This window comes from Hetaerina americana, unplaced genomic scaffold (genome assembly GCF_022747635.1).
Source record: "Hetaerina americana unplaced genomic scaffold, ioHetAmer1.1.p SCAF_2, whole genome shotgun sequence".
NCBI classification, from domain to species: Eukaryota; Metazoa; Arthropoda; class Insecta; order Odonata; family Calopterygidae; genus Hetaerina; species Hetaerina americana.
In genome coordinates, this window is record NW_027286763.1 from 102,825,652 (window position 1) to 102,840,182 (window position 14,531).

At 36.5% G+C, this 14,531-nt stretch overlaps 1 protein-coding gene across 1 annotated transcript in view; it reads left to right on the forward strand.

The window, feature by feature from the left end:
• The window catches only part of LOC139688196 (putative ankyrin repeat protein RF_0381), a 15,174-nt gene extending 1,649 nt beyond the window's left edge, over window positions 1-13,525 (forward strand). Inside the window, exons 2-3 of the mRNA XM_071585623.1 lie at window positions 8,122-8,201; window positions 12,541-13,525. Of these exons, the coding sequence (XP_071441724.1) occupies window positions 8,122-8,201; window positions 12,541-13,525 (1,065 nt within the window). The remainder of the gene's footprint in view (window positions 1-8,121; window positions 8,202-12,540) is intronic.
• The last annotated feature ends 1,006 nt before the right edge of the window (window positions 13,526-14,531 follow it).

Here is a 14,531-nt window from a genome sequence, read left to right on the forward strand (position 1 = left end):
AGTCATTTCTCCATTGCCATTCATGGACTGCAAGTCAATGCTAAGGAATCAAATAAGTTAATTTTTTGTTGGGACCTACTGAACCTAAGATATGTGTTTTCTTTGACAATTTTTTATGAAATGTTATTGCAAATATGATTAAAATTTAATTCATAATTTACTTGCTTGTTAAGCGTTTTTCTGTTGGTAAATATAATAGCTTTAATCTGCTCTCTATCCCATTTCGTCCGCTGAAAGTCATTGTAAAGGAAACAAATATGTCAATTTTTTGTTGTACCTACTGAACCTAAGCTATATTTGTGTTTTCTTATAAAAATTTTGTATGAGATATTATTTCATTAAAATTGAAATAAAGAAATAAGTGGATTGTATACTATATTTTTCTTTAAGAATATTCTATCCTTTTTACAAATTACATGTCTGAAAGTCAACTGCCATTGGTAGTACAATAAAGGCAAAATCTACATAGGCAAAGTTAGTAAGCCAAAGTTCTTCATTTTTTTCATTGAAATTAAAAGTTAACGATCCATCTGGTCATGGTATATATAATAATAATACTTTATTCATTTTGAAAAATGGCACAACCGAATTAAATACCAGCTATATAAATATTACTTAATATGTAAACATTATTTCTTAATTATGATGGAGCTTTTACAAAAGAATTAATCAAATGAGTATGCTCCGTGAGTGATTCCCAGCTTAGCTGCTCTAATATTATGGATTACAAGGAGTTCAAAGTAAAAGAATTCAATTGGGATTCACAGATGTCTCTGTCTTTACCCCCTATTTCAAACTATATGCGCTCCAGTCAATAGATGGGACATTAACATCTCCACCCATCATAACGTTGCGATCATTGAGTTGAAAAAAAAACTTTGATTTGTTTAACTAATTCTAGTATTGAATGGTCTCTCAAGACTGGCGGTGGTAATATGCGCATTAACCTGCTTTCTCTCCCAATAATTATATCTTCACCTGTGCTTTGAATAAGGTAATGTTATTCTGTGACTTTTTTTGTTAAACTTCGGCAATTTACTACCAAAACAGATAATTTCCCCTAGGCATTGCGGTTTTGACAATTTATATCAATGATTGTCTTTTGATTAATATTGAATCCCTTATAAATCTTTCTGTCCGATGCTATCTGATTGATTGTGAATGAACCAATGCAAGCACTGAATCACACTTCATTTAAAGCTACATAATTTGGCAAAGAAGACTTTAGAGACCCACTAATTGGCCTACAGTTAATCTAAAAATGCCTTGCAGTGCTCAAATATCCTACGCGCTACACACCTGGCGGCCTCAGACCTGTAGTGAACAACAGAACGGTTCAGGGGGTTCCTACCTGATTGGATCGTCGGATGAAGGTCAAAGAACGACACCCTGATATCCCTGTAGAAAGCACGTCACCTCTGATTGATGCCTTCCTCTTGGCTCCAAACCAGAGGTCCACGATCTATTCTCGGGACAAGGCGGCAGATCGAGAGTGCCACATCAGCTCACTACACACCATCCACGCGCTTCACTTTCAGAGTTCAATTCCCGGAAGGAGTTCAGAATCTCTTCAGATCCATGGTAGACAGCATTGTTGACGACAACATGAGCCGTGACCCGCAGCCTTGAACATTCAGTGGTGGCAGCCGTCGCTCCAACCATGTGACGTGAGCGTCTTCTTTTTGCATGAATAAAAATTCTGCTGCAGTTGGCAGGCTCTTAGCTCGACTCCCCATTCCACGCTTACAAAAGCAACAGCGGTGATAGGTAGAACGATAGGCATAAAAGCTGCAGGAGGGGTTAATATGTATAGAGTGGATTAATGGTAACCGGAAAGAATTAAGCTGTTATTATTTGGAACATAGTTAGCCCTAATACCAATGTCGGATTTCAAAATGACGCAGGTTACCCCGACCAGGACACTAATCATGTTTAAAATGGTTTTTCTACTCCTTTTTGAAATGTATTTTTTTTTCCAATTAATCACAATATTCGATCTTTGCTACATGTTCTCAGAATTGTGTTGGAACTATATCCACTACACCACAGTCCTCTTCTTATAAAGCAAAAGGGTGCCCTAAATCACTTTGAAAAGGCATTCTGTTTTGCCTAATCCATGTTAATTCTGTCTCAATTCCGAACCAACTCAAACCCTCCCCTCATTCTCCCATTCCTCAAATCGCTCATGGGTACTCGCTGAGTCCTTACTGTAATTTGCAACAGTGCGGGGTAAGCATTGTCCTCATTTCCAGAAATATTTCTCCGCCAGGGACACAAAATCGCCGAGCGGCTGTTAAAAATTGATTGAGAAAAGGTCTGACAGGAATCATGAGTCCTGTCAGTCCTTTGATCGGGACGATTATGAAAAAAAGAGAAGAGGGATCAAGGGTGGCACCAATAGATCTACTGTAAGATTGTGGACTGCTCCTAAAGTTCTCATACTTTTAGCTACTGCACATGAGGTTTGTTTGTCACCATTGAGAACAGTGTTATCCAGTTGAGAAGGCATTGCTGGAGGCAACTTGAAGGGGGTGAGACCAGCTGTTAAGGAATATCCCGCCCGAGACAAAGAATAGCCCCCAGGAGCATTATTAACAGGAAGTAAGAAGATTTTAGAGAAAAACATTTCTTTGAACCACTGGTTTTAGAGGTCTAATTGCCTTTAACAAAAAGGAAAACCTTCCTCTTTGTTGTGTCTGCACGAAATACCATGCTGTCTGTCTATAATGGTTTCAGGAAGGAGAAGTGGGGACTCATTCAAATGAGGAGTAAATCATAAAAATAATTAATTTCAAGTAATTTAGATATTAGGGACCACTTCCTTTGTCTGTGCTAAATAAAATTACCCAGGAAGTCATAAACAACTCTTAATAATGTGGGGATGGCCCAAACTATCCCCTGGACCCTCTGGGACGTAACAGACGACACAATCCGCTGAACTACCATTCTGTCTGTGTATGGTGGCTTCAGGAAGGAGAAGTAGGACAAAATCCAAATGAGGAGTAAATCAGAATAATAATTACTTTCAAGTGACAATGATGATGAAACATTTATCAAAATTATTGACATACTGGGAGATATTATGAATATTGGAATGGTGTCTTCTGCTGATTATTATGGAGTAAGAGATTCCTTTGACGCAAAGAGCCTTGACTTGTACATCCATATACCGATGAGTGAACAGACGCGACTCCAATCGGTTTTGCGGACGGTTGCGAGCGGGTCAAAACAGCAACAGGAAATCATCTCCTTTTGCATGAGCATCATGATAAAAAAGAAATGCTTTAAACGATATAAAATCAAGGTGAATAGCCATGAAAATATCCCAAAGTACCATTCGAAAGCATAAATTACCAATCAACCGCAGTGTAGTATGGAAAGAAAAAATAATATAGGAATACTAAATTTAGAAACAAAAATGTTAAAAAAAAAACAAAAATGTCGTGGGTTGCGTATTTGAAGGATACATTGCCGTGCGTGTGGAGTTTCACAGGATACACGTCTTATTTTTCCGCGCGTAAGAGTTTGCCAAATTTTTACGTGTGGAGGAAATCTTTGGACGAGGGGCCTGCATTGCGACGAAACAGTCATCGATTGGACAAGGGTATTGGCGAGGGAATGAAGAGGACAGGACCATCTTCATCTCCTTAGATTGCGGCTCTCACTTTGCACACTCGAAGTAAGACATTTTTGTAGTTGAATTTGGATCGAGTATATCAACAGTTCGTGGATTAAACACAAGTGTACGCTTACAAAGGCAGAGACAAATTATCAGCTATCCTTCTTGACTTCCAGATGCCCTCCTAAACTAGTAGGTCTCACCAAAGCCATGACGGAAATCAAATGTTAAAATGTGAATCTCGTGACAGAATTCGGACATATAACAAGCAATGTCAAACAACTTGGCTCTTAAGATTAAATAAAGAAAATCAGAGTCGGCATTAAGTAACCCTTGTTAATAAATAAAAACAAATTGTGGTCGATGTAGATCATATTAATATTCTCGGAACCACATTTCAATCAGTAAAGGGAATTGAAACAGTTCCAATAGAGGTAGCCAAACGGTAAATGAACACAGGACAAAGTTTATGCTGCAAAGTGGGCAGCAGGGAACAATACTCCATTGTTCCGGACTGCATGTTATGAAACCATTTACAACATAACCTATTGGAACTAAAATGTCTCACCAGGAAAAGGCAAAAGAAAGTGAAATAAAAAGATTAATATGCGCAGCAAAGCGCAAAGTGGGGAAAGCCAACTTCCTAATGCACGAGTTATCCAGATATCGAGAATCCAGATATTCCTTGTCTCTATGCCACTAAAACGGAAACCCCGCCCTCAAATGGCACTCGCTGAGTTCATACTGTGTTTGGCAACAGTGTGGCGTAAGAAGTGACCTCATCGCCAGAAATAATTCTTCGTGCGAAAGCGCGAAATCCAAATAAATGTAGAGGGATCAAGTGTGAGGACAACACATTTACCGAAAGATTTCATTTTCCCGCCGAAGATATGAAATGGGGATAACTTGAAACACCTGCGCAAAGAAATCAAATTTATATTTTTTAAGCTTGCAAAAATTGTGTCAAATGATTCGCATATATACCCTTAACGGGATCGGGATGTTGTGGGGGCTAACGTACAGGCCTCCCACGGAGAGGGCCCGGGTTCCAACCCTGGGGAAAACAAACATTTTTCAATGGTATCCCGATCCCTACTTGGGGTGTTTGTGGAGGGCAGTTTGAGTGATTAGGACGTCCGTCGGATGGGACGTTAAACTGCGAACCCCTTGGCGCCTTTGGACAAGAGTAGGCTAACACCGACGCCGGGTTTCTCTCCACCCTTCCTTTCCCATCCATCCCTACTGGTGCAAATGACCTTAGTTGTCGATCGTCTCCCATAAAAAAACTAAAATATTTTTATCCTTCTAGACTACTGCAGTGCATGTAATTTGTTTTGAAAGCTATTTACATTTTTTAAATTCCTTCTTATATTTCTGGGCACAGACATTCAATTAAAATGTTTTGAAGTTTCTTGCAGATGTCGAATCACCCCCTGCCATTCACCTCAGCGGTAGCTAATAGAATGACGTGTGAATGTAGAAAAAAAACCGCGACAACCCACGCCGGATCAGGTAACCTATATTCCCCATGACTTATTCTTAGAAAAATTTCTCAAGAAGGATTTTCTGATAAAGGGCATATCCGACTTGGGAATTCTTTTTCCGATGTAATTTCGATTTATGTACGGTCGTGTGCTGGTGGTAATTTCATAGCCTCCTCAGCTGTTCCATAGAGAGTTCTCCATCCCTTGCCTGTGTACGCGTCTGCCAGCTTTCCGAGTTTCAATGTCATTTGGCAACCCTGTCTCACACTATCCTACGATAACCATTGCTTCAACAGTGGCGCATTCCAGAAGGAACTCCCTAATGGTGAGAGAGGCCGACCTCTGGCTTGGTAGGTACGTGACACTGGAAAATTGTGTTAAATGTGGAACTAAAGCATATCCCTGTTACTGTTCGAATACTTGTATTCATTCTCAATAACAGTATATTTTTTTAATATGTGACAAAATATTGTGTACTAGAAATTGGATTTGGCCAAGGGTAGTTTCCGTGAGTGGAATCGGAGACGAAGTTAACTTTCTGTTTCATTATTCGAACATGAAAATGATTTTCCATATTTTCGTAAAATTCGGTCTATGCTACTTTAAAAATTAAGTTAATGAACAGTGTGGTTCGTCATAAAGTATTGAGAACACTCAACAGCGGTCGGTGTTAATTCGCTGAGAGCAATGAAAATCGACCTTCAAATTAGAGGTAAATTAAAGTATCTGTTTCGTTAATTCCTAATGATAATTATTTGAATATATATTTGCAATGACCATTTCGTGATCAAGTGTTCCTAACCGTAATTCCTCCTCGTATTTTACGACCTGTTGCATTCTGATCACTCGGCAATGCTTTTTATCTTGAGACCAGATTTTAGCGGCCTAGAACCATAATTCTGCGACGGAATCGGCAATATCTCAACGGGAAGGATCTCGGAAGGCCGTGGCTATTACCGTCATCCATAAACGGCGTCGCTCATGATTATTGGGTCGGTTAATTGATTGCCTTCATTAAAAAATTACCTTCATCGTTTTCCTCCTCATTATCGCTTCGTATTTTGAATTTTTGGGCGCACGATTCTGTCTTAACTAACGCAGGCTTCTGGCCGAATAATAACCTTGATGGACGCATCTGGTCTCGTATTGATTTCACATTTCTTTGGCATAAGAATAGCAACTATTATTAGAGGTATTCAGCCATTCTGACTCGAGAGTTAAAATGTATGACAGTCAAATCACTTAAATGGTTTTATCTGGTTCATTTTTGTTCATTTCTCATTATTCCGCAATCTTAGTTTTCGAGTTACAGCCACCACGGTGAAATAACATCTAATATTTATTTTAACCAGTTGGATCATTGACGTTCAGGAAAAGACTTACTACGCTGCAAACGAAGGTATGATACAAAGTATACAATACCCAAAAATAAACAGCAAGTTTCTTCTACCAGTATTATGTGCCTTCATCGTCAGAGCATTAAAGGTCAATTTGTCTTGCTTTCTTAAGTGTCATCTTAATATTTGGCTTGAGAATCTAGGGTTATGCTTCAGACACATGCTCTGTCTTTATTCTACAGAAAAAAGCATCTGGATAATTATTCATCGTCTGTAACAGAAAATTACAGTTCATTATGTGTAAGTATGAATATTCTGACTGTATAGCAAGTATATCTAACAGATTTCGACTGGGCACCAAAACACCTTATATTCAAGCTAAGGATGGTGCCAAATAAATTAGATCCATTCCTTTTCATTTGCCATCTTTTGAAAAATATGTATTTAATGTTCCTTCCCTGTTTGTTTATTCCTTTCCTTTGATTCTTGTTAGCATATGCAGCTGAATAATGACCAAGGTCAAATTACTTCCTCTGATGCAGAAAACCCTTTCTAATTCTGATCTTTTAAAACAATCATACACAGTAGAGGATATAAGGGTGCAGTATGTTTTTAAATTGTGGAAAATGGTGAATAGTATCCCTTAGATAAGGTGATCTTTTTCCATCAAACTTACATTTATCATAAAAAAGATAAAATTTTTGTCCCTGAATATAAATATACATTCCCTGTCCTACATGGCCTCATTTTTAAACTATTGAATGAATTTTGGCCTATAATTTTGGGGTTGGCAGTCTTGGGAAAAGCTCTGATCAGCTGATCGATTATTTTATGTCAACGTAACCTCAACATCTTCAGTCTACCACGGCAACTCCACTAGAATATTGCACCAGGAGAGCTGGTGTGTTTCCACTTCATACTCTCACTTTTGGTCTCAGACTATTAGACATAGATCTAGAACTCATTGTAAGTCACTATTCTTTCAAAAAGCATCTCCTTCAATGAAATATTGTTGCTTTAAGTTTTGACTAAGAGAAAGTCTTGATTCTTTATGAGCATCAGAAAACTGCATGGGAATCCATCTTGCACACATTTTTCTGTACTTTAAATGTTCATGAATGGTATTTCGAACAGGTGAACAGGAACACTTGCGTGAAACTTCTTAGCTATCCTTTCAAAAGTAATTCCTCCATTATCACGAATAAGTCCATCAATCCTTTATTCCAGTGAGGGACCAAAAACGTTGATTGGACATCCACTATAGGGTTCATCACCCACACATGTTTGGCCACTTTTGAACCAATCAACACAGTTGTGAACATACATGTGGTTCATACAACTTTTCCCAGATTGTATCAATATTATAGAAAGTATTTCACTTGGTTTTACATCTTCTGCAACTAAAAATCTAATGACAGAGTTCTGCTCTTCTAAGGTGCAATCACCTAGTGGACTGCCATGATAAACTGAAGATTTTGAGGAAATGTTGAAATAAAATAATCAAACAGCTATCAGAGCTCATTCCAAGGTTACCAACTAACAGCCTAGAAAAAATGGTAAAGATTAATTGAATAGTTTTAATATGAGAGCATTCGTCTCGGTACTTATTGAATGGCTGTCGTTTCATCTCCTTGGCCTGGAGAATTTCTTGTGAACTCACTTAAAGTTCTCATACTTTTAGTTACTGCCCTTGAGGGTTGCTGAGTTTCCTTGGAGAACTGAGTCACCCAGCTGGCAGGGGATTGCTGGAGGCAAATTTAAGTTGGTGACACCAGCAGTGGTGAAATATCCTGCCTGAGATGTGGAACAGCCCCCAAGAGTAGTAACAGGAAGTATGTATATTTTAAAGAAAAATCTTTCTTTGAATCAAAAATTTAACCTTGTTTAACAAACAGGAAAACTGTTGCACACAATTAGCTTAACTACAATTGTTCTCTGCAGGGAAAGTTGTTGCCTGACCGCAAAATGTTTATTACACATGATATGTTCACAATAGTAATGCCAAATATTTCATTTTCTCTCTTCTGCCTGAAATCTATGATATCTTCATCCTTTCATATAATATCAGGAAGTTAAGATATATTGTGCATTCCTAGTTCCATCGAAAATGAAAATTAAATTTTCATTTCTCCTAACTAGGAAAACCTGGGAATGATGGCATAAGTTCATGTATTCCCTTGACCTATATCATTCATTCTTAAGTACCAATGAAGGTGATCCTGGGCCATTTTACACAAAAGACACTTCTCTTTGGATCTTGTTGACGATTACCCCCAATGCACAGAGGAGATTACCACATCGTAGCTTAAATTCATGTATCCATTATCATCTTTCATGTTTCTCATTCATGTTCGTTGATCTATGGCCTTAACTAGCCTATTCTATTTGTTTTGACAACAGCTGTGATGAGTACTATGCCTGTAAGTTCAATACTTATATGCCTGTGTGTGCAGTTCTTGGGTGAATGTTCTTTTCTGGGTGGTGATCCCTGGTGTCAGGAAAGAGATCCTAGTAAACCATGTCAGGCAACCTTACAGGTCAAATTGGCAAAGGGTAATTTGTCGCTTGGCATGGAAATATTTCAAATTCAGCCATTTAGTCAATTGCGACCCTATAGTGTTACTCTTTTACTGCACTGTTTGCTCCTCTGCAGATAGCCACTTGCAGGTTGAATGATTGTTTTCTGGATGTCCCCATAAAATAAATTCCCCTGTAACCAAGCCATTGTGCATGTGAATGTTCAGATTTATAGAAAATGCATTCCTTGACTTTATCAGAGGTGATGCCCGTGGTGCAGGATTTATTTCTCAGGATATGGAGAAGAAACTGCTCCTTGCCCAGCTCGAACATGATTGGTGCAATTATTTATGGCTTTGGGAGTTGTTTCCTTCTTTCATGGGATTATGACAAACAGCAAGACCTTCTTAGATTTTATGTGTCCCACTTTACTCATTCCTATGCAAAAAATTTTATGTAAATTGTCTTGCAAAATCTGTAATATCCAGCACTTTGCAAAGCCTGGGTCTTTGTGACTCTATTCTTGGAAAATATTCAATGCTAAATTATCCTTTGATATTAATTTGTAAAGTTGAATGGATTCCTAGTCACTTACTTATTCATTGATGGGATGGGCACAAACTTTGTGGTTAGTTCCTACCATCCTTACCCTTGAATTCAAACCTGACCTAAATTCCTTTCCACCCTTCTAAGGTACACTAGAATTGAATTCTTTCTCTTACAAACCCTCATTTGACTCCAGTGGACTCCAAAGAAGCCATTGTCATACATCTCCATAGCTCACATTGCCCTTAAATGATAATTTTCTCCAGTTGATAAGGGAAAACTCATAAGTTCCTCATGCTGAATGTGTTGTCCATTTTTTTTGCCTTTTCTCACCAGTGAATACTGCCTGGGACTATGACATACCAGAAACATCACTGGCATTAATCTCATTCACTTTTAATGTCATTTATAGACTTAAGAATGATGCAAATAACAGATTTGAAATGCTAGATTGTCAAGCATACACATACCCTTATTTGCCATGGACACAAGGCCTCCAGGAATAAAAGAATAAAATGAAATGGTGTTTTCCCAATCCTGCAGAGCCTCTTCAAGAAAATGTGTAGAACTATAAGTGCACTAATGTATTTCTTAGTTGTTGAAAGAAATCACAATGAACTTAATTTTTCATCTATTTTTTTCTTTTGGATGCTGATTTTTCAAAATTTTTTTTTCTAATTTTCTTTCAATCAGTTGAAATGATCAATTCGCATCTTTCCAATAAATTGAGTCCAATTGATCTGGGTATTGTTTTACATTCGTCTATTACGTTACTGTTGTTGTTAATCCCACCACTTCCATTTATTTCATTGAGGGAATTTTTTTTTAGGTTCTTCATTTTGGTTATTTCTGATAATTTATGTTTATATTGTGATTTCTCCAGTTTCATTAATGATAATTGTATTTATTGGTCCCAGGACTTTACAAAGTAAAATATAGGACAAGAACAAATAATCAGCTGTTTTGTTGCCGTGAAATTCGTACCAAAATTGCTCAATTTTGCCCAAAAGCAGCAACGCATTAACATTGCAAATGAGTTGTCAGAATCTGTCTGCAACGACACTAATTTGGTCTGGTCCAGAGGGTCATAACTGGTGACGAATCATGGGTTTATGGTTATGACGTGGAAACTCCCTAGCATTCCATTGTAAGATACAGCACGAGCCAAGACCAAAAAAAGCACGCCAAGTTCGGTTGAATGTGAAAGTTTTGCTTACAGTTTTCTTTGATTTCATATTATCCTTAGCATACATACATAAGTAATTAATGTGCTGACAAGGTAAAGTTACAATTTTCAATTCTTTGAAATAAGGTTTGCAAGTATACCATGGGAGTATTTTTGCTATATACCTAATAAATCTCTTTTGTATTATAAATGCTCTACGAAATCCAGGTGCAAAGCCAGGCATACAGAACCATGCTGTCATTCTGAATATATCTGGGTGAATCATTCATGTATATTAGAAATAATAATGGCTGTAGAATGCTACACCTTTCCTCAGAAAACACTTTTTTTAAATGAAGAGGCCTTATATGCTCACCTGTTTCTCACAAAAATGAACACGCCTTCATTTTTGTTTTCTGTGCGACAAAAGAAATTGCCCATTGTGTATTCATCATTGTTGAGCATTGTATTTCTTCATTTTTACAACAGCATTCATTTATAAATAGAATCAAAATTTTGTATCGACGCAATACCAAATTCATTATCAGCACTATGTTGTGATTATGCTGAATGTTTTTATTGTAAGATGGTGCACGTAATGAGCTTATAATCTTGTTTATCAATTGGCCTAGTCATGCAGGATTGATCTTGCACTACTCGTGTATCTTGTAAGCATTTTGGTCTGCCTCTGAGGTTGCAAGGACTCAGCGGAAAGGGAGGACACAGACTCGAGTGGTGTACTGAGTTCACCCCGATCATGGGAGATGACTCTGTTTCCCGGGTCGTTGATATGGTATTTTGCCTATTTTAAAATCCATGTCTTTAATCTGGATACTTTAGCTTCATTCGGCCAGGATTCCTTTTTATTCCATTCATGTTCAACAAGTCAGCACTGACTTAATAAGAAGCTGAATTTGTAGAAACGAATAATTGTTCCCAAGTAAACTACTTAGCGCAGAATGTTTTCACGAAGTGGTTTTTTCCATTGCTATAAGTTATCATTCAGTCTGATTGTCGTTTTACATATTCTGGCATTTGTTACTTTTGCTATGCTTTATTTATATGATTATCAAAAATAAATATATATGAAATAATAAAGACAATAATGACTTATTTTCACCAAAAACATGTGCACACTAAGCAATGTAAATTTGATTTTTTCTAACCTCTAACTGTGACTCAGTTATTGTTGCACAGTACATTTTGCATGGTACTGATTCCAATGCTTTATTTTCAGCAATTGTGCCAATCATGTGAGTTGCTCTACATATGGGCCCGAGAAACAATTATCCTCCTGCGTTAACAAAAAATTTATGGGTGAACAGCCATATACTGGGATGAAGTGAAAGATTACTGTGAGCAGACATTTCTGTCTCAATGCAGAATCACTTCTTTTCGTCCATTGGTATCAATGTTACAACAGATTTTCAAAAATATATTCCTCAGTTCTTCATCTACGATGCCAGTTACAAATGCAGCTAAAAGTACCATTGCTTCTTGACACTAATTTTGATGACTGCAACGATTAACAGGCATAAGGATAATACAAATCAGAAGAAAATTCATTGTGCAAACCTAGTTTCAAAAGTCGAACAACAGAAGGCAGCAGAAATAATATGTTTTGTTAATACCATAATTTTGAAAAATGGTATTTCATAATATTACTTAAATAATGAACATTCAAAAAGGTTGAAAAACTTTGGTACAATGCCAGTGTTTAAAAGGAACAGCTGGGTGTAATCACCAACATCTATGCTAATGTTTCAAAATTATCAATGTTTGTGACATACGTACTTACATTAAGTGTTTTACAAAATACATATGCTCATAAATTGTCAGGTTTTTGTAAATAAATTATACCATTATGATTAGGGTTGAATATGAAATCAAAGAGGCTACAGAAGATGAGAGACAAATTAATGACCTTGGGTTGCCTGGGGTTGCTTATATTAATTCAAAACACATGTATGTGATGGTCAATGTGCTTCATTATACTAGGATTGTAAAAATTGCCAGAGAGGTATTGCTACATGGTGCTCCAGTCAATGGAACAGACAGAAATGGAAGAACTCCACTAATTAATGCTGTGTTACATAACAAAGGATTGGAATTTGTCAGAGAGCTTTTAAAACATGGAGCTAATGTCAATATAACTGACCCTGAAGGCAATACTCCACTGAACCTTGCTGTTTTAAGAAGAGATTTTTCATCTGACATTATTAAAGAGTTATTAGAGCATGGCGCTGATATTAATATTAGAAATTCTGTTCCTCGTGGTCATAAGAATCATCATTCACCTTTAGATAATGCTGTAGGTAACCCACAATGTGCTAAGCTCATCATTAAATTGACAATACTTAAGAATTTTGTTAGGAATAACCAGGAAATCATCAACTTGACCCCATATAAAGCACTACCAACATTCACTGAATTATCTAACTTTTATGAAGACTGCATCCATGAAGTTACTCTAATGAAAGCAGATATGATTAATGAATATCTTTCCCTCTATGAGACTGTGATCTCAAATAACTTGAGTACAGAAGCATTGGTTTTAGCGAATGAAGGGTTCAAAAAGATTAACGATAAAGTCTTGGTGATACTTAATAGTACTAATTACAGGGTGTACCAAGATATCATATCGGATAAGATAGGGTTTTGTCTAAGAAGTGTGTCAATAGGAATCTTTTTGAATACATTGGATGGATTGAATATTTACACAGAATCATATGTTTCAAATGAAAATAGTGAAAGAAAAAGAGTTGTTCTCGACTGCTATTCCGCTCATGGTGTATGCAAGTACCTGTCTAAGGGCGAACTGTTAAACCTTGCGATAGCATTTAGTAATCATTCTTAAGATTTTGTTAATTCCCATGCAAGAAATACAACTTCATCAAAGAAGATGAAATGAAATAGTTCAAAGTTAGAAACTTCCTGCTTAGGAATGTAATCAAGCTTCGAATGTAGGATAGGACTGTATGTTAGATGTAAGCAGCCAAATTATTATGAGTATATTCCTTGAGTTGCTGCAAACTTTTTTGTCGGGCCGTAATTTTTTTTTTTAACCATTAGGCGTTCTTTTTTGTTCTTGTAGTTATAATGAAAGTAGCATTTTTTGGAAGAATAGTATTTTGTAAGACATTTGTGGCTGTGAAATGGTTTTTTTTTGGAAATATTTTGTTTCTACTGAAGTATCTTAGTAAAAGCACAATTGAAGTCGCAACTAATCATTTTTATCAATAATAAAATTAAAGTTTTCCTCACATTTTTTATCATTTCATTCACAGACATCCCTGCCCTTTCTTGAATGAATTCTAAATAAACTAGTATATATACTTGTATAAAGTTGACCTCAAATTTGTACCTAAAACTTCCATTTTTTTACATATCTTAAGCATAAGTCAACTCTAGGTTTTTTCATAATTATTAAATGCAGCTAAGTTATTTTTATTGAATTAGTAAAATTGTAGCTTGAAATATTTTGAAAATGTATGTTATTTTATCCATTGCTTTATTCACCATGTGCCGGTTTAGTGAGGTTTCGTGATGTAACAAAGAAATGTACATGAAATTAGTTAGTGTACCTAACATGAAGATAATGCTATTTACATTGCATAGGGATACTTTAAAAACAACATTACACTTTTCTTTACATAATGCACAAAATTCAGCCACAGAGTAGAAAGGTTTAATAAGCATTCATGCTTTAAGATTACACTTAAAATGATTTGAAGAAGATCCTTTCAAAGCAATAATGGCTAATTAAGAAGTCATTAAAAATTTTAATCGTAGTTATCAAGTGGTAAATAATCAATATTTATTTTTATATTTCAATGCATCCCTGATTATCATTTTACTTGGTT